Source organism: Thermobia domestica, chromosome 1, assembly GCF_964235325.1.
Source record: "Thermobia domestica chromosome 1, izTheDome1.hap1.1, whole genome shotgun sequence".
In the NCBI taxonomy this organism is placed as follows: Eukaryota; Metazoa; Arthropoda; class Insecta; order Zygentoma; family Lepismatidae; genus Thermobia; species Thermobia domestica.
In genome coordinates, this window is record NC_137454.1 from 63,696,252 (window position 1) to 63,718,438 (window position 22,187).

At 36.3% G+C, this 22,187-nt stretch overlaps 1 protein-coding gene across 4 annotated transcripts; it reads right to left on the reverse strand.

Annotated features, from left to right (window-relative positions):
- Positions 1-1,962: 1,962 nt before the first annotated feature.
- On the reverse strand, positions 1,963-20,464 carry LOC145685533 (uncharacterized). 4 transcript variants are annotated; one of them, XM_081757943.1, is made up of 7 exons: positions 20,028-20,451; positions 14,811-15,062; positions 12,088-12,339; positions 9,769-9,903; positions 8,098-8,291; positions 6,077-6,236; positions 1,963-4,611 (listed from the first exon to the last, which is right to left on the reverse strand). In XM_081757943.1, exons 2-7 carry the CDS (start codon positions 15,019-15,021, stop codon positions 4,430-4,432), a joined length of 1,134 nt encoding a protein of 377 aa, XP_081614069.1. In that variant the 5' UTR covers positions 15,022-15,062; positions 20,028-20,451; the 3' UTR covers positions 1,963-4,429. The 4 variants fall into 4 exon arrangements, with proteins under 4 accessions (XP_081614069.1, XP_081614062.1, XP_081614065.1 ...); XM_081757936.1 differs by having other exon boundaries at positions 1,964-4,611; positions 8,074-8,291; positions 20,028-20,442; XM_081757939.1 differs by having other exon boundaries at positions 1,964-4,611; positions 8,074-8,291; positions 9,769-9,900; positions 20,028-20,438.
- Positions 20,465-22,187: the final 1,723 nt, after the last annotated feature.

Here is a 22,187-nt window from a genome sequence, read left to right on the forward strand (position 1 = left end):
CCCAGAGAAAATAAATTATTTTTTGTAATTTAACGCCCCGTGGTTGTACAATTTAGACTAAAAGAGATGGCTGATTAAGGAAAGTCAATGATTGTAAAATTAATTTTATTTGTGCGCTCCCACCACGAATCGAACCCAAGGCCACGTGCACTAAAGGCACACGTGCTACCCGCTAGACCAACGGGGAGAAGTTTGCTATAGAAAAAATGTTACTGTTATATTATTGTACTATAAATTACATTTTAAATAATATTAATGTTACATCGGTTTGTGATTATATTAGCGGAAATAATTTAAATCACTCGCATTACATTTGTCATGGGATCCAGAAATTTTAAGAATAATATTATACTTACGTTTTAATTTTAAAATAAAAAAAATCATACAGCAAAAAATTATTATTTTAATACAACTCAATTTTAACATATGCCAGTGATCCCAGTATGACTACCACTTTGTGCGTTATTTCAACACCAAGAGTGCGGTACCATGGCCGCAAATAAGAGAGAGGGGTAAGCGGGGCGCGTGGTTGGAGGGTCTCTTTCGTTGGAGGAAACCCGGATTTCCCATGCCAAGTCGCATAACTTAACAATATAGCCACCCCATGTTACCAAAAATGGTTGGCCCAATATTGATTTTTAGTTGACATCACCAATTATCAACCGTTGAAACGATGGTTGGGCATGTCCGCTTTGCGTTTGTTGGGCCAACTCACCATTTCTCAACGTTGGTGCCACAAAGAAAACAACAGTTTTTCAACAATCTCCCAACCGTTGATGTCGCGTCAACCATTTGTTCAACCATGTTTCACCCGTTAATGTTTATGTCAACGTTGGGCCAACAAAAGATCAACCGTTACCGCAACCGTTTGACAACGGTTAGCATTTTACAACGTTGGCCCAACAAAAAGTCAACCGTAATTACAACCATTATTCAACTTTATACACATATCAACTATATATCGACGTTGGGCCAACGACAATAGAAACAATAACACAACCGTTAATGCACTTCAACCATATATCGACATTGGGCCAACGACAGGACACATGACAACTCAACCGTTAATGAATGTCAACCATTTATCAACTATAGATCGACGTTGGGCCAACGACAATACAAATGATGACACAACCATTATTCAACTTCCAACCAGTTATCAACGTTGGTCCCACGTTGGGCCAACGATAGGTAACAACGATATTTCAACCAACATGGACTGGATGGCGGGGATGGTAGCTTCCTTTGTCGCAGCAGGAGAATAACGGTATTGTACCTTGTACAGAACCAGACAATACTGACGCAGCCAATGGTGTACGGGTAGCAAGCCTGCTTGCCAAGTGGCATTCGGCTAGATCGAGCGTAACTACGAACCCTTCTCCGGCAGGGCTTTCTCTGGGTTTCCTCAGTCCCACCTGGGGAATACCCGGATGCTGAGATGTGCAAATCCAGAGCCGCGCTACCTTCCCACATTCTTGTCCCTCCTATATCGGCCTAAGCATTGATATCTAAAGGTTATAAATGAAGTTCAATTTCACTAGAAAAGAAAAGTTGAACTTTATTTATAACCTTTAGATATCAATGCTTAGGCCGATATGGGAGGGAGAAGAATGTGGGAAGGTAGCGCGGCTCTGGATTTGCACAACTCAGCATCCGGGTATTCCCCAGGTGGGAGTGAGGAAACCCAGAGAAAGCCCTGCCGGAGAAGGGTTCGTGGTTACGCTCGACCTAGCCGAATGCCTCTTGGCAAGCAGGCTTGCTACCCGTACACCACTGGCTGCGTCACTATTGTCTGGTCCTGCACAAGATACAATGCCGTCATTCTCCTGTTGCGACCAAGGGAGCTACCATCCTCGGCAGTTTGTAAAAAAAAAAAAAAAAAAAAAAAAAAAAAAAAAAAAAAAAAAAAGTCATATTTCACACATGACTGGTGAAAGGACTTCAAGGACCAGAAGAAAATCAAAGAGGTATATTTGAGCGGACAGTTTTTATTCAAAAATTTGAAGGAAAAAAAAAAAAAAACATACACATACACACAATGTAATTTATACATGATGTCAAATTATCGTACAATTAGTATTTATAACATGTTAAACAAACCTTTAAAAGCTATAGTTATGCTTTGAAGGCCATTACGCTTATTCGGATAACCAATGAAAACATTTGTTTCTTTCATTGATAACCATTTACATTTTCGTTTTAGTGATAACTATATACATTTTGCTTATTACTCGGATGTCCTAAAACTATAATGTTTTACGATAATTGTATAGGAAATAACTTTACTACAAATAACAGTGTGATATTTTGTATGTCATTTTACAATATTTGAAAAGATTATACGGATGGTCTCATTTTTATTTTTTAAATTCTCAAATGCGAGAAAGGTTTCCTGATAAGTATTGAAACAACGTGAAAACAATTCGTGCAAACAAGGAATAAAAAGAGTCTTATTTGAAAAATAATCTTATATTACACTCATAGAAACTACCTGTATAGATACATGAAACGTTCCACAATTATGCAAGAGGGCACAGAACTCTGCTATGGCATACCAAGAAAATATTAAATACTTTTCATTTCTTATTAAATACTGATACGATTTAGACAAGAATGATACATCACAAAACTGAAAAAAAAAAAAAAAAAAAAAACCGCATTGAAGGCATTAATACTAGGCCAAAAATTTCCGAAATCTGGCTTTCAAAAAAATCCGTACTTAGATGAAACAAGCAGTCTGCGTTTCGAGATTCTGATTTTTGTTTTAAGCCGCGTGGTGCTCTTGAGCTCACTGTCACAGCCAGGAAGGGGGGGGGGGGAAGAAGCCATGTTGTAGAGGGATATTATGGCGCGGGCCATATAGCCAATGGCATCATTGCATGCACCTTCGGCTTCTGCTACGCAAGGCCATTCACATGAAACAAGTTACCTAACAATGTATTTCGGGCCGCCCGACGCATCCGTGTATCCCATCGGTGATATATCCAACATACGGAAAGTAGAAGCAGATGCGATCGAAATACAAAATAGAAAATTTCCGCGTTTTGCTTAAATCAGCGACAGAGCTTTTGACAGTGTCGGGCAGCCACTTGTTTCATTCGGGTTGCCTTGAGTAGCAGAAGACGGAAGGCGACAACAATGATGTAATTGGCCAGGTGACGCGCCCCAATATTTCCTGTTCAGTAAAATGGCTTGTCCCTATCCGACTGCGGCGGTTTAAGCTAAAGAGCAACAAGCCCACAACACGCGGATTCAAGTTGGACCAAAACTTTGAGCAGTATTTACGAACTGAAAGCTTTTTTTTTTTTTTTTTAATATAATTTCTTATGTCTATTTATTCAATAGGTCGCGTGGGGAATTGCCATACTTTACAAAAGCTGGTTTTCCATTGCCTTAACACACACACACCAAAAAAACTGGAGGTTGGTTAAACACATTCACTCAACGTGTTGACTCTTGACCTTGGGAGAAAAAAAACTGGATTATTTTCTAAACATCCGTTTTTTTTTTTTTTTTTTAAATTAAGATTTTCCGACATTCGAAATTTTCTATTTTATTTTCCGGAATCTAGAAAGTAAAATTTCCGAAATTTCCCATCCCTAATTAATACTGTAGTACAGGCTTGGATCAAAATATGTCTCCTGTATGCTTGATACGAAAGTGTCCCAAAATTCACGCAAAAAGTACTTGTTACATTTTGACTTGAACTGAAAATGAGCCTTATCGCCGATTACACTTTGAGGGCTTCGTTAATCAACAAAATCGTTGCATTCGTAGTTCAGAAAATCGAATTAACGCCTTGGAATGCCAACAAGCGTAGAACTACAAGGAAAATGAACGCTATATGAACGAAAGTCAGCCAGATTCATTTAAAAAGGTCATGGAAAATTTCAACAGTGTGAGTATGTGGAAGCTATTTACCCGATGTGTTGTTCCATGCATAACCGTATACTGTATAGTTTATGAATGAATAAATAAATAAATACAATCAAGTTTTAAGTATAAATATGTATTTTATGTCAAAATTAATTCTTGCGTGAAGTTTGGGACACTCATTATTAGCGTCCTTTCTAAAAGAATTCAGTGGTCTTCTCTGCTCACAATTTTTTGTCTCTTGGAATACCGTTAAAACCAGATTCTGAAAAACAGACAGCAGCTGTATAGCTCCAAAACCAAACGTGTCTCATCGAAGTGAAAAGCCTTAGTCATGATTTCACAACGAAAACAAAAGCTTTTTTTTTTTTTTTTAACATACAGAAAGAGGCATTTTGCAACGTCATTAATTTTGGTGCTAAGCCTAAAGTTCAGATCAGCGCTTGTTATACAAGGACTGTAAATATTTACATTACTAGCAACACTTGTACCTGAGTGAAAGTTCACAAAATTAGTAGAACATCCTGCAACCTGTTTCCCAGATGAACGCAATGCCTCAAGAATGGTCCATTCCTCCTTCTCGATTAGTCTCCTCTTGTGTCTCTTGGAAATTAGATGACGTACGCCTTCGTTCCCTTCCTCCATTTCTATCTCTTCCCCAGCGGAACCAGTTCTGAATCCTTTCTTTTATTTCCTGGTCTGTTGCTTTCCTGGCTACTCCATTAAGACGCACAGCCCCTGAAATGAAAATAATTTGTGAAGTCAACAGAACAATACTAGATATACTACAAATAGAGCCAATAGATTACATCAATTCTTTATTATCCGTACTTCAGTAACGGTTTTAAAACACTTGAAATATGAGCACGCAAACTTACTACAATGTTCTATGTAACAGACTGGCGTGACTGAAAACAAAACCATTGTCTTAATGATAGTTGATTTTAAAAAAATACGATTCTACACAATGAAATAAAATCTGAGCATTCACCACACAGAAATAGTAATTTTAACAGCCTCACATCATAATATTTGGTTGTAATTAAGTAAAGAAGAGAGGTCAAAAACAAAAATGGGTAAAAATCATGAAGGAAATTTCAAACACTTTAAGTCAGAACATTGTATAAGCTATGCACGAATACCAGAGATAAGTCACAGTCTACGTAAACAACTGCAAGAATCACTGCTATGCTTTCTTCTCAGATATTGGCAAACTGAAGGAAATTCGTGTCAAAAAAAAAAAAAAAAAAAAAAAGTTAACTACGTTCAACGTTGATAACAGTTAATTTTTATTCCCAAACTCTGTATCAAGTTTTAATTCTTTACAACATAAAAATTGATGATAGGTCATCGAGTTTTCTTTCTTTCTTTTAAGTGGTGGGTTTTAAGAGGGCTCTCGACGCCGAAATTAAATTGCACGCATGATTTTACAAATGATAGCGTAGTTAAAACTTCTCTGAATATTTTCCGTTGTTTGAAAGTTAGGAAATAAACTTTTTAACGCGAAAAAACAACTCATTCCTCGCTTTTTACATAACCAAAACATTCAGAGGAGTTGTAACTACGCTATCATTTGGAAAATCACATTGTTAAAAGAACAACAACTTGCAATTTTTCTCCTCTTTATAAGTTTATGAAATATTTAGGGAAACGTTTAAAATTTGCGGCAATTTAATTTCGGCGTCCAAAACGCTATTAACCTTTTTTTTTAAATTTGTTAAGTCGTATATATCATCTGCCCGCTTCTTCTTGAAAACACATTTCCTTTTACACCAGGTTTGCTTACACACAATCTTCTGTACAGTGAATATCGCATAGGGCTACGTGAATATCCCCAAACCGAATCTTCCATCTCCAAATACAATACAACTGTCAGTTCTCATTTCACAACATTGCTCTCTTCCGCATTGAAGAAAATTATTGAAAATGTACAGAACTCCCAGCAGTGAAGGCCGGTCTCGCTACTCTTGTTCCTTCTGGCGGCCCAGGCTAGAAGAGGGTGATGAAATGCGAAAATGAGCTTCATTGATTTTGCAGATATGCCCTTTTAACATGAAATAATTCAAATATATTTCATCAACCTCTGCTCCTTACATAGTAGTATCATTGAATTTCCTTCAGTGAAATGAAAGGCGTCAACACAAGTCGACTAGTGCCACTGCATCAAATTTACGAGAAGTATCGAGATAAGGTAATATCCTACCTATTATTATTCTTGAAATGGTCAACTTCTCCAGGGATCTCTTTTTACATTTCCCAGTCCAATTGTACAAGACCGCTACTTCGTCAGTAAAAACTCTTCTTAATATGTTTCTCACGACGTGGCCAAGATTTCTCCCACCAAAAGTGCCAAGGTACGTTTCCTGAAACACAATTATGAAAATAAGAAAAGAAATGAAACACTTCCTTCACGTTGTAAGTCAAGCAATTACAATATACCACTAGTGGGTCTACAGACCAATGGCCTCACGTCAATTGCAATAGCTATTTAACATCTAAGGGTGGATTTCTATAACATTACTTACGCACTGACTAGGATGAGGATTGTTTAAAAGTGCAATTTTTGTTGCAAAGACATCATTTAAGGAATGAGACGGTTCAGCCGTCGCTTGAAAGCCCAAGTAATCTAGTTACTGTTTGGAGGTGTTTAGTCGATAACTAAGATGCAATTTTTCAGAATGAACTGTTTAGTAATCAAATAACTTCGTATTTTTGAAAAGATAAAACATTATTCACGGAGAATAACTGTTCACAGATGAATAAAGGATTATTTCGATCCCATTCTTGCGTACCGATACAATCATGATGATGTACGGCTCATGCATTGAATTTGAAAGCACACAGCACACGAATCGGTTGATCTCCCATGTTTAGGGTAGTTCGACACACGGGATTGCCCATTGGCAACTGCTCTAAAGCTCTAATACTTTGTGGGAACTACTTATGAACAGGGAGTGCTCAAAGAACATCTCACACACACATCGCCGTTGTACTTAAGGTCGAAGTTGTAACGTAAGAGACGACGGTGTGGTTCATGTTGAATATTTTGAACCATGAATACGTGTCCGTAATAGAGTTTCGAATATGAAGGAAAAAGCCTCCTCTAGGCATTCCATCCGGTTAAATATTACCGGGGTTTGTTCTTCGTTAAGTGGACCATTGATTTTTTTTTTTTTTTTTTTTTTTTTTTTAAGTTTCTAACCAAACTTACCGAGCAACATCTTTATTATCTCAACGTATAATTGTTTAGAAGCAGGGCTGCCACAAATAAACTACAATAGTGTGATCTACTTTGTGGGTACGAGTTTACACAATTTGGTACTTCAGTGTTTTCAAAGAAAAATGTTAAAAATTAAAATGTATTGCCTTGAACGAACTTTGAAAGTTGACGTGTTTTTAAGACGCGTAAACAATAAATAATGGGGTTCGGTAAACTTAATTCAACAATTCATGAACGTAGCACAACGAAAGGTTAAAGTCCTAGACACGTTTACACATTAAATTCATCTCTAGGTATTATTTTTAATTTGCCAAATTCTCCGTCATTCTAATGGGATTTTATTTTAATAAAAGAAATTTGAGGCCCTATCCCCTTGGTTTCAAATCTTTTAGGTATCCTTCCACCCAGCCCCCGATTTACTTTAACTTATTCTTAAATTCACTCTACTAATTAATTAAATGAAGTCCTCTTCAGTATTTCAAACGTACTGAATTGGCCTCTCTTCATTGAAGGGTGGGGGCTCCTTTCGCCGGTAGGATCCCTTGAAGAATCCACATTCGATTTTCATTCTTTCTTTTTAATCAACTTTGGGTTAACACGGGACAAGGAAGGGTGTAAGATAAAAATGACGGGCAGTTTAGTTGCAGGTCTGTTTCTGCCTACTGCACTGTTACCTTACATGAGTACGTCTTATTATGACTTCTTCCCTTCATCCACAGTTGCCTAAAATCCAAAAATAAATTTTGACTCTGGATTCTGTGAGCCCCCCTCCCAAGGGAAAACTAGAAATATCTTCCTACATAAACAATTTACGATATTCCGGAATGAATAAAGTATCTAAAATTGGCAAGATGTTCATTAAAGTAAACAGCTTGAATGATATTTAATTTGTCTCCTTAATTCAATTTTTAAATATTGATGTACGGAAACAAAATTAGCGTAAAAATGCAAATATACTATTATTTAGAACACAAGCTTACCAGCGTCGTTGCATTGTCACGTACTTGAAGCCATTCTTCCAAGTTTAACACGTCAACTACTGATGTACATGGAATTGCGCAGTTTTCCGGTAAGTTCACTTTTGCAGGCGATGTAGAATTTGCCGTTTTTAATTGGTCCTTCAGTAAACAAACATCATTGCTTAAATCTATTAGCATATTTTTCATTTCTGCAAGGTGTCTTGCAACTACTGCAAAACCTAGAATGAAAACAAAATGGGAGAAAATTAATACTCAAATTTTTGTAATAATTACTCTCAAATATTATGTTCTTGTTGTGTTTAAACATGACGTGTATGAATTTTTGGATGAAAGAAAATACTTGTTAGAAAAGATAGGCGGTGGGAAGGGACAGTAGGCCGAAGCGCCAGAATACCATAAACACACCATTTGCTGTTTAAATTGGGAATAAGTGACCTAAGTATATCTAGGGTTGTTGTATTTTAAAATAAAAAGAAAAAGAGATAGTAAATAAATAAAATAAACCTTGAGTACAAAAGAAATAAGTAATTTTTAATTTACTCTCACTCACATCTTGGTAAATACTTGATTTTTACTGAAACCCTTGACATTAAGTTACGTCCAAAATCATGTGAATATGTTGGCCCTACGTCCAACCCCAGAAAATGTTTTCTTAAACAAAGGTACTGAGAAGTTAATAACATATATTTTAACATTGTAAATATTTAATGTAAAATAACATATAGTACAGTATTCATATATGTTAAAATTGTACTACGTTACTTTGTACTACACGACTATTCTCTAAAAGTCGAAAGTAGAAGAAAAAAAGATAGCTACGGGAAGTTTTATTTCTCCAGATATTTAAGTGATTTTTATTATCCTCCAGTGTTTATATACTTATCAAGTGTGTCTCTTTGTTTTAATTACACTATTACATTCTTGTAATACCTACCAACTAGGTCAGCCTATATTCAGATCAAGCTGAAAAAACACGAAAATGCCTACCTAATGTAGATACGTGTTAATTTGCCTGAACTGGCATGTACCACAACTACTTTTAACAATTAAAACTTTAGAAGGGATTTTTCGAACAGAGCTATGCCTTTCATCAGGCATGAAGCAAAAGAAACTCAGGGAAAACTAAATTAAGATTAAAGGAAACGGACTATTTACATGGAGTCACCAGCGTGTCATTGTGCCAGCCAATATAATTGAGTTTGTACCCAGACTTCCAGAAGAGCAAATGCATCCTTATTCTGCACATTCTTTAATATTAGACAACAAACCATAGTGGGCGGTTTCAGGGTTTCAGAATTACAAAATATCTTCTAAAGCCTTTGTAATTCTTAAACCTCATATCATTCACTCATAGTTGGTTGTCTGATGTTAGATCATGTGCAGAATGAGATGGATATGCTCTTTTGGAGGCGTGGGCACATAATTGCAATTTCATTGCCATGAATAATGGGAATGCTTTGTAATTCAGCTTCTGTTCAGGCAAAATAAAATGGTGGAGAAACGTGAGAACAAATCTGTCACTTCATTAAAGTTCTGAGGGTGGTTGGAATCCAAAGTTATTCATTCGGTCCTGCGTTGCATAGCTGCGATGGTTAAAACGAACGTATAACTCGAAATTTTAATATTATGTAAACAACATGAAAAAAATAAAATTTTGGCAAAAATGCAATATTAAAATCAATCAAAGTAACTTACTGCACGAGCATTCTGAAACTGTGGACGACTGTGGATAGGTCGAGTTCGAAATTATTCTTGATGTTCCGCCTTCTAACAGCTGATTGTCAGGTGATGTATTTCCATCTGAACTTGGTCGACCTTCTGTAACTTCTGCTGAGAAAAAAAAATAAATAAAAAAAATAAACTCAAATGAAAACTTTCGCAGATTATTCAAAATATTAAGATCATATTCACCGTCATACATTAAAAAATACGCTTTTTGGAACAGGGCCGCAAAGAACAGGTAGATTCTTTTAACATTTCAAACGATCTCTACTTTCAAAGCAGTTTGTTGAATTATGCCGATTTTCACATTCAACTCAGATATCGTAAATATCTAATTTTTTGTACGAACTCTGGTCCCAATCAGTTCCTACAAGTACACGTGGCAGCCATTTTTTTAAAGAATTATTCTAAGTTTCACACTCAACCAACATATTGTACTGCAACTATCAATTTTTGGGCAAAATTTGGTTCCGAAACGTTCGTAATTGCGGCACTCATGTTTTTTTTAGACAATTAAATGCCAACTATTTTGGACTTTTTTTGATGGATCATTGTGATTATCTTGGTTAACTCACATATTACAAACACCCCAGCCAAATTTGGTTCTGTCTGGGTAATAATCGTGGAAATTAGTATTTTTTTTTTTTTTTTTGTTTGAATGCCCGCCATTTTAAAATTTGCCATCCGATCATTCTGGCTAATGAACTTATCCGGATTAAAAGTGTTGGACACAAAGTATGAGTATACTAATTATATTATCTAAAATATTTTACAAACCGACTTTTGAGCCAAGTTTGGTTTTAACCCGTTTCAAAATTGTGGCAGCTATGTCGTTCACAAGCAAAGTTTTTGTGTCCGGATGTGATCAAAGAAACTGTCTAGAAATTTTCCGGAATTTCAGACATGAAAGTATCTGCAATAGGTATATTCCTGAAGAAATCTGCCTATTGGCATACAATGAATAATGTTTACAATTTCAGCAGCTTTAAATTTCAGTTCCACTCTGCTTTTCTATAGTTGTATCTACGTTAACGCAGTTTGAAATGACACGAAGATTCGTTTCGTCAATGTATGCATATAGGGAAACAAACTCAATTTTAACAATAATACAGGGTGTCTACTAAAATTCCAAAATGAAATTCCATGACCTTTCAGACCAAATCACAATTTCCTAACATTCTCAAGAGCAAATTTGGGTACAAATTAGGCTGAATTTTCATCCATGCGATAGAAATGTACTTTACTAGCAATTTGGTAGCATCTAAAGCCGACCATAGACATTTTCGGTGATGAATTTTGACGTTTTATAAAACAAAATTTTCCAATCTGTACTTACATTTGCAGTTTTAAAAAAATCGTGACCCAAAAACTAAAGTTCGTGACTTTCGTGACCGATAGACACCCTGTAATAAAGTGTGGACTCTGCACGGAACGACTCTGAGTGAACTTGTATACCACTTTGGAATATTATTCACTAAAAGCAAACATATATGACGAAAGCAATTTTATTTATTCCCAAAAATACCTTACTTGACAAGATGCAATTTGTAACAAGACCTTCCTCAGACGCACTGACTTGTCACGTAAGGGTGTGCGTTTTTTAAATAGCATTGCTTTGGTCTTTTTTTTTTTTTTTGTGCCAATACTCTGTATGGTGCAGATATTTATTTTAAAGAGTGAAAACTATGTGACAGGACCGGGGATAAACCCTGGTACATTTTAGATACCCTTACAATGCACTTCCAACTGCACAAATCAGTCATGCTGCACAGGTAAAAAAGGAAAGACTTATCGTCAAAATTGAATATTTGATCACAAACGGCAGGAAACTGCACCCTGTCTGCAACTGTGCTCAAATTTAACTAGTATGAAGGTTATTTTAACATTAGACCTCGCGATAAATCTGTAAAAATGTTATTCGGATTCATTTTTCGAGTATTCCTTTGCACCCTCCACCCCCACCCCCTCCCCTTCTTTGATTTAGCCTCCCTCCCGTCCACACAGATAGCCTGGAATCTCCAAAGTGTGTGTGCACATTTCTAAGGTTGTTCTAACAGAAGACAGTGCATTAAATTTGTGTTTAATAAAAAAAATTATTGTTTTTCATACATTTTTGTCCTTTCAGACCAGGGTTTCACCCTGCTGTCCGATTTACCTCCCCAACGAGCCTGACCTGTACTTTGAACAATAAACAATCTGTAAAAATTTCATTCGAATCAGTTTATGCATTCGGCAGAACACACAAACAACACAATGGCCGGCACTAATTAAGAGAATATAAAGAATACACACCTGCATCACATGAAGCTGGTTCTGATGGTAATGAACGAGGCGGTGAAGGTAAACTTAGTGATGAATTCCTGTAATTCGTACGACATTGCCCTCTTACATAAAATTCATCCTCACTATCATCATCATCATCACTAATTAATCTACTCGGACGCTTTTTCTTCCTCTGAGGTCGCCCTGTAATTTCGTTATCAGTTTCTAGATTAGATTCATCCTGGGCTTGTACCAGCTTTCTTCTTGCCTTGAGTAGGTCATCTGAAAAATAAATTTGAGTCACTTTATGTAAAAACACCCAAAACGGTATGAAGACGGTAATGAAATTCAGAGGTGTGAAAAACGTTTGAAATACTTTCAAGTGTTTCGTTATCAGAACAAATATGATACTACAGTGTTCATATTTTCAGAGCTGGGGACTAAATTCAGGTGTCGATCGCTGCCGAATTTGGATATTCGACGTCTTTAAAAGGTTAGATTAAGTTTGATAACAAGCTGGAGCTTCTCTGTATAACAATAAAGCAATTTTACTTGTGAATCAAAAATAAAGTAAACATTCGGCACAAATTGACACCTTGAAATGGTTTTGTTGAATGTTTGAAATCAGCCAGTAGTCCGCACACCCTCTGTGGAGCACTGGCTTTTGGTTATATTTGCTGCTTTTCCCATATGTTGGTGTCCATGACGAGTACATTAACAGTTGTCATGGGCGCAAGCTCTGAAAAACTCTCATTTGCGCTCAAGTTTACACATGACCTGCGAGCACTACAGTGCGCTTAAAGCTTAAACATGGCCGAAATGTGGCATCGGTCAAATCGCTTCATTTTTACAAATGTTGTAGACAATGACGAGTACATTAAAAGTCACTGGCGCAAGCTCTGAAAACTCATATGTGCGCGCTACATCGCGCTCGAGTTCATGTAAACTTCAGTTGGAATAAGATTGTTTTCACATATGTTGTAGAGCTTGTCGAGTTTAAAAATCATTTAACAAGAAAGCCAACCTGGCCGGCGAAGGCCTATAAAAACAAAGCGATTTGACCTAAACCATATTTCGGCCATATGTAAACTTGAGGCGCTGGAACGCGCGCATATGAATTTTCCAGAGCTTGCGCCCATGACAACTTTTGATGTAGTCGTCATGGGCTGCAACGTATGTGAAAATCAGACAATTTAAGCGGAAGCCACTGCTACATAAGGGGTGTGCACTTTTGTGGAAGCACCAGAAAACCCAAAACACATTAGTTGTATACGAGACTAGTGCAGCCATCTAACATTGCGGCTGTTCCTTCACACACATCTTGCTTTCTTTGCTTTGTACTTTTCCTTTCTATCGACTTTCTAGTGTCCCGTTTTAAAACACGTCCACGACTTTCTGCAGCCGTAGACTCTTTTTGAAAATTTTCAATGATCTTTCACAATCATCGTGTGTAGGGGAAGGTTCGCCGAAGGATGGTATCTCACAGACAAGTCAATACGGCGAGTGATATCATTCTTAGGCGAAACTCCCCTCCACACACACACACACATACACGGTGATTGTGAATTTAAGGCTTTGTTCATGAGGAAGAACATTGACACTTTTCAAACAGAGTTTACGGCTACAGAAAGTCGTGGACGTTTTGAAACGGGAGACCAGAAACTTCGATAGAAAGGAAAAGTAAAAAAAAACAAAGAAAGCAACAATTCATATATATAACATAAAGAAGAAACACACACTAACGTAAGTTTCCAAGACATACAAGGAGACAACTCGATGAGACTTGTTATATCTGCATTTTGTTCGCTCATCCTGACTAAACGAATTTGAACGCAAAACGATTAATTGAAACTGGTATAATTCCCTATTACACTCGACTGGAAACTAATTAAAATCGAAAAGTAGCCTATTTAATGTGACTTATAGGAATATGCTTTTACTCTAAGTATTAGCTGAGTCAATATACATTCACTTTTCCATCCAGCAAGAGATTTCAACTCCATAACACTTTAAACAATTGTATCCGTTACGATTTTTTCCTGCTTCGTGGAAATCACTTCACTTATACCTTGAATATCTATAGTAATCACAGAGTATTGAAAGAGTTTTATTGTTAAATGTATAGGAGGCATTCCATACGAATTCACCAGAGGCATGTTGCTTCATAGTCACAGATTTGATTGATATTTATATTACTGAACGCTAGTGTTATATAGGTAACAGAAATGCAATATGAAATTATTCTAACAGATACTGCAGAAAATACAGGGTGTTCAAAAAAATGATGAATCTTCCCAAATTGGTCGTTTCTTTTTGGGAAATCACTCTTTGAACATCCTGTGTTTTCTGCAGTATCTGTTAGAATAATTTCATATTGCATTTCTGTTACCTATATAACACTAGCTTTCAGTAAAATAAATATCAGCCAAATCTGTGACTATGAAGCAACATGCCTCTGGTGAATTCGTATGAAATGCCTCCTTATACATTTAACAATAAAACTCTTTCAATCATAAAGAAAATAGCAAACACGCACGAACAGAACCCGGTAATGGGCTATTACGTTTCATTCTCTACAAATTTGAATATCAACTGAAGATTAAACTTCGGGCACAAAAGAGGGGCATAGGGCCGACTCGACACAAGATCAGCTACTAAGATTACCGCGTTAATATTATCTTATTAAACAAACTAACAATTTTTTTTTTCAATAACATCTACATTTTGTTATTCCATATCGCTGACAAACAAACCTGTGTGATAAAAAAACCTCTTTATGGTGTGTAGAGGCCAATCTTCCGTAGGCGTACTATTCTCTGCTAAGAGTTTATTATATTTAAACATTAACGTGCGAGGTGGCCAATACGTCTCTCTTTTCCTGGGAGTCAGCCAAGACTCATGTACGATCCCAACACCTCCGCCACTGTCTTCTTTAAACTCAACAACATGATATGACAATTCCATTTTCCTCTTTAAAGGTGTTGATCTGGAACCTACTTAATACACTGAAACAATCAAATACGTTAATGATTGTCATTATCATTCCAGTAAATCTGAAATCACCTTCGATCAATTTATCATCAGTTCGAAGGGAAAGAGTTCAAACCGGGATCTAGCTTCAGAACCTAACCAAACTGAAAAAATACATCTATCCCAGTGATGGCCAAACTAGTGCTATTAAACCTATCATAATATGGCACGAGCCACATCATATATCTAATCGCCAGGTGCTACAACTTCAATTGCTCAAACGGACTGATCTAATAATGACATATTTAGACAATCACTTCAAGGTTGTGATAACTAGACCCCGGATTTGCACCAAAAATTAGAAATGTATACACTGAAAAGTACAAAAATACGTCTTTACATGCTCATATATATATTTATTGCTTTGTTTATATATATATATATATATATATATATATATATATATATATATATATATATATATATATATATATATATATATATATATATATATATATATATATATATTTCAATTTTAAATCCCAAACTTCGATATTTAATGAAAAACAGACGATAATTAAAATATCAGTGTATATAATAGTCAGCGTTCCCAGTTATTTGATTTGTCGACCGCGAATGCCCCGACTTTTCCAGGTCACTATTTGCACAATTCCAGGACTTTAAAAAAAAAAAGTTCTATTTTTCCGAGCAGAAGTTGATTATACAAGTACAGTTGTATCTGCACATGTGTACTCGGCGTTAAAATGCCGTTACATCTAATTTAAAGTGGAAATATGAAACCTGTGGCTCGTCGCAAGACGAATAATAATAATAATAATAATAATAATAATAAAAACCTGCTGTAGCAAAATAATGCTATACAAACGGTTTGAGTAATATAAATCCGTACTTCAAATTGCGCGAATTTCCCATATCAGTGGGAACGCTGATTGAACTTTTTATGGAGGACGAAACAGGGGCGGGGATATTTTCATGCATACCTGAACTTTATTTACACATTTAAACAAGATAGAGGCTATAATAGGGTCTAAATATGTGAGTCCATTAGTGTTATGGGTGGTTAGGAAGAAATATAATGAAAAATCATACCACCTGATTTAATTAATTTAACAAACACGAGATATGTCTTAATGCCATTTTACACTAGATACATTACTACATTAACTACAAAAAGGGGCCGACCAGTGCTATTTGTCAGGTACCATCTCACCATTTGCCTGCTAGGACAGAGAAACTCTGGAAAACCCGGTTAGGATCGCCGGCCGTAGGAATCGAACTCATGATCTCCCGAATAGGAATTCAACAGAGCTAACTAGCATGGTCTTTATTTCTGTTTTCATGAACTTAAGGTGTACGCAAAAACGGGGATTTTTCTAATATATATATATATATATATATATATATATATATATATATATATATATATATATATATATATATATATATATATATATATATATATATATATATATATTCCCCAGCAACCCTACAGTACTTTTCTTATTACTCATTAAGCTTACAGTCGTGGAGCAAATTGTGAGTTTCAGGTTACTAGTATTCTATAGGAGATATATTCAATTTTGAGGACACTGAATCCCATTTCTAATGTTTTCTTTTTCGGGAAGAAGTGAGATTTTCTAAGAATGCCCAAACCCTCTTCAAAACCTAGACAAAGGTAAAATTAAAAAAAAAAAAGCATTTCTTGCATAGAAATAGGCTCAAACGTTTTTGATACAAACCAACCAAGCTTTCTCAAATTTTAAGATGGATTAACCAAACAAATTTTTAAACCTTTTTATTTAGTGAGCTGTTGTGTAAAAGTTCATTTCTAATTCATACGTATCTCACAGTTATGTTTGTGGAGAATTTAGATAAGAAAATAATTCTATATTTTGCAGCATGTCCATTTAATTAAAAATTGTTCTTGCAAAACAATTATTTTTTAAATTAATTTATAACTGTGTGAAATACGAACATTATTATTCTCTAATGTGGAGATTGCTAATCTTACATACTTCCTATCATCCCATTTCTGGCGTACTCACGTATCTCAATTTTCTAACACGCGAACCTCGTCCTTATCGACGCACATGTTCAGCTCATTTGGTATGTGGATTGTTGACAAATATCAAAGTGAACTGTAGTACTGGTGCTGTAGTGAATTTAATACATCATGTATCTCACGTGATAATACAGCACAGGGTGGCGAGCGGGAGATGTTTCTGAAATTCCCTGACCAATTTAAGGTTTTGTAACCTGGAATACCCCTGTCAAAACTCTCCCCCCCCCCCCTGTGTGTGATATTAAATATGGTATTTCATTTAGCGCAAGGCCCAAAACGTTACTATAACCATTCCTCATATCATCATTATACAATTTTTATGCAATATAACCTAACTTTATCTAACATGAAGTCTGTATCGAGAACCAGATAACGTAACTGCCGAATTTACGGCAATTGTGTACATTGCAATCTTCATTAGTTCTATCGTACGACACGCTTAGTAGCTACTCAATGCTGCCAATGTACTTGAAAATGGGCCGTTAACAATCAGCGGTAATTGTTACGATTAGTAACTTACACAGTGTTGCTTATGCTGCTATTAGTTCTCTCTCTCTTTTGATTACTAATTATGACTAGAATAAAAAAAAAAAATTCAATAAATGCACTTGGAGGAAAAATCACCCCCGTGTTAAGAGCGCGCATTGCATGCCCAATCACTCCCTACAAGAAACTTTGTTTTTTGTCTCACAGGGTTGGTATATTATTAGAATGTAGCCGATTGGGTAATATTTGACGTGAGCCGCTTCGGAGTTCGTGCAAAAGTTGGGGGCCAACTTTAGCAAAAATAGAAAGATTTACAGGAGAAATGTGTTAATAGCACTGAATCGTAATTCAACTGTCAGTGAATTGTGAGAAAAATTTAAACGAATTTAGCGAGAAATAAGAGAAACAAATGAAAGTGAATCGCGATATAGCCGTGAATAAGTACCTAAATGGCCTAATCTTGCATATCGTGCGATATTTCAATATTAAATTTCGTGCTTACGTATGTGGGAAGAGAGACTGAGCAGTTGTACAATCCGCGGCAAAAAACCTGCAACATGAGCATATAAGTTTATTGTGAAATGACGAAGTTTTATGCTCCAAAATAAGTGTGCACAGGAGGAGGCCGAGGTGTATCCTGGCGTGATTCGTTCCACTTAGACGTTATGTTTATTCCCTGTGCTGTTAGGCGTAGTTTCACAATAAACTTACATCCTCATGTTGCAGGTTTTTTGCCGCGGATTGTACAAATCATGAAGGTAAGTAGGAAATAGTAAAAGAACCAAAACATAACCTAACCTATCCTAACATAACTTTGAAAGGAAATGACAAAATATGTAAAGAAAATAACACAATTGTCGTCGTAAAAACTGGCCCACAACTTGTGCACAATTGCTACCACTTCTCTCATACAGTGTTACTTATGGTACAAATCAATGTTATTTTGGTTACTAATAATGTTAAGATCAGAAAACCCGAAGAACAAACCTCAATAAAGGCACCTGTGGGGGGAGGGGGTTAAGAGCATGCCATATACGCGGTACCGATACCGGTACTTCCAAACAGTGTTATTTGGTTATTACTTATGTCCATAATCCTACAAAGATCCATAATTTCATTGTGGAAGGAAAGGAATGTGTTAAAAGCGCACAAACACGTCCGTCACCTTGCCGCGTCTCCGCCCTCTAAGGACCTACCCTTATAAGACACTTAATCATCTTCTCTCGTTCACAGAGTTGGCTGTGGTAATCAAATAAAGGTAGATCATTTTAACTGGCAACTCCAATCGCTGAAAAGCCTCACGCCAACTAGCGTTGTACAAGGGTGAGAAGAGGCTAATGTAAACTAACACCAAATTGGTAGTCACTGATGCTTGCACGGTTGTGGACATAATTAATAACGAAATAGCGCTATTTGGGAGTAGCGGGACTGTGTATAGCGCGCTCGTAACACGGGGGTACCTCCCCCCAGCCTTTTTAAGGTTTGTTCTTTGGGTTTTCTGTTCTGCACATTTATTAGCAACCAAAATAACACTGATTTGTATCATAAGCTACATATATGAGAGAAGTGGCTAATGTAAAATATTACCAGAATTGCTCCTTCCGTCATACAGCATTGCTATGGTACAAATCATCGTTATTATGTTGATAGTAATGTCCGCAATGCTAAAAAGGGTGATGAAGAGGGTGTGTGTTTGAGTACAAGGGTACATAAACGTTTTTGGCAATGTGACCTTGCACTAAAAACTCCACACACTATCTCCTTTTTTAACTGTAGACGTTGCTAGCAACGAAATAACGATAATTTGCACAATAGCCAACGCTGTCTTTTGCGCGCAAGGACACATTGCCGAAATTAGGTGTGCCCTTGTACTCATATATACACACACTGCATACCACCCTTTTTAGCACTATGCACATCACTAGCAATGAAATAACGATGATTTGCACCATAGCAGACGATGCGCGACAGGAGCTAATCTGACCTATTATCGCATTTTTTTTTAAAGATACCGTACTCAAAAAACCAAACCTGTTCCGAAATTACTTGGTACAATCGCGTTAACGGCGTATATCGTGTGCAGCTCACGGTAAAGTTTTACTGACACCATTTGTGTTTATTTTACCACTTCTGAAACAAACTCACATAAATTTAACGAACCTATGAGGAAGGAGGACCAGCTAACGCAACGCTTCCCACATTGCTCTACCCGTTTTTAAATTTACGTACACCTATTATGGGCAAAATCATATATCAATAGAATTACCTGCCGCTTTGTTTATAATCCTAGCGAACACAACACGGGATTTTATGTACGCCGAAAGTTTTGATTGCGTATTGAACTACAACCACTTATTATATATAAGTTAGGCATGCTACTGAACATATCTACAATGACATGAAATAATTACAAAATTGCATGAAAACTTACCGAAATCCAGCAAACGGAATCCTGCTGGGCGCAATCTTCGTACATACACTACACACTATGGCGGACTTCTGGCGGTTCGCCTGATGCACTCTGGGTAGGAATCACTCCTGCCTCCTACCGTCCACAGTATGAACTAGACGTGAAAATCTGGTAATTTCAACATGAAAAATATCATATCTAAATTACGTAATTGTGTTTTCTTCTGTTTTAATATTTGTTTTACTTTCCATTAATACATATTTTATATATATAAAAAATACACCTAAAAATCAACAATGGCCCACTGTTGCAAAAAGGTTGGTTGAATTCAACTATTATTTCAACGTAAAATGATGTTGGGCCAACAGTGGGACTTGGTTGGTTGCAAATAACGGCGTAAACAACACTGGACCAACGTTGCTTTTGTCACCAAAAATCAACGCAACCATATTTTAACGTTGGCCCAGCCATTTTGGTTACTTGGGACTATTGAACTGTCGTCTCTTTGGGGTATGAAACAAATCCCCTAGTTAAAATAGAAAATCACTAATATAATAAAAGTTCTAAGATATTACGGGCCTTATGCAGAGTCCTTTTGCCGTCTGTTTAACGCCATACTACGGGATTGACTAATGAATGGGTATCAAAATTGTATTCATAGACTCTGATTCGGACATAGTATTTGACGAAGTTAATCACATGTGACTAATTAATCTAGAGCAGAGGCTAATCATTTACCCACGGTTTAGCGTGAAATACAACAGTTCGTATTTCGTATTTCATGTATTTTCATTTTTACAGACTACGCATGCGCTCATCTAATTTTCCGTAGTTGCCACATTTATTTTTCTCAACCGATGAATTGGGTTTATATTAGTTAATCATGTCCAAATCAACGTTTTAGTTGTACTCAAATTAGACTCTGAATACTAAAAAGTGCACATTACTTAGTAAGGATCTAATATGACACTAACTAGTCTGTGTCTAACCACCGATTAACGAATTCTCTCTAAATACCGCCCTAGAAATTTATTTTATGCCAAAGATGTTAGACAATATCTAAACACGCTGCTATTCTTAGTCTGCATTTTCAATTATAAAGCCGCCAACAGAATACAACTTTTGAATGCATCACAATGGAACATTTTACCCAAACAGCATAAATTTATGGTACTTTTAGATTCTTTTAGGCTTGTAATTAATTCGTTCAAAAATTAACGATTAAACGAATCCATTAAAAATCTGTTAATTCTTATTTTAATTAATTATATTTTGCATGAGTTAATTTTGAATTGATAGCCAAATCATTTTAAAAATAAAAATCCGTATCGATTAAAACACTAATCGTCAATTCTTCTAGAAAAAATGTGTTAAATATACACTCTGTAAGAACTTCTTTTGTGGATTTCAAAAATTTCATGGGCGATTCTATTATAGGGGTGGATTAATGCAGGCCCGAGTTCCCAAAATAGCCCCAACTAGCTTTGAAGTGTAGATCATGTGACCTCATTCCGTAGAAGCTTGCGTCAACGCAGTGCAAAAGTTGCATTATACTTATGATAGCAGTCAGATAGTCCGGTAGCCAAAAAGGTAAAATTTAATGAACCTGGAATTGCGGTGCGTCCAAAGTTTTTTGCTGTTTCTTACTGACTTGAATGTGTTAAGCAAGAATCTGCCGGGTGTCACTCTGTCATTGTTGGGTAAACTGAGATATGTGCGACTGAAGTTGGTGATCTCTTTAAATCGTCCTACGCCACAACTTTTAGACATATCCTTCAATATCTCGGAAACTATTCATTCTAGAACAATCAAATTCGGTATGTAGATGAATATCAATGTCGTTAACATCACCCATCTCCAGTTTGAAAGAGTACAATAAATGCCAACAGTGTTGCCAGGTTCAAAATTAAATGTTGACGTTTATTATATTATTTATTTTTGAACCTGAATTGCCGTATGCCCAAAGTTGTTTCGCTGTATCTTACTGATTTGAATGTGCTAAGCAAGAATCTGCCTGGTGCTATTCTGTTATTGTTGAACAGATTGAGGTACGGGCCCCTGATATCAGGGTCCTCTTTATATCCACGCTACGCTAGTTTATAGACATTTCCTTCAATATTTCGGGAATCATTCAACAATTAACATGACACCTGGAAATTCAGACACAGTAATAGCAACAAT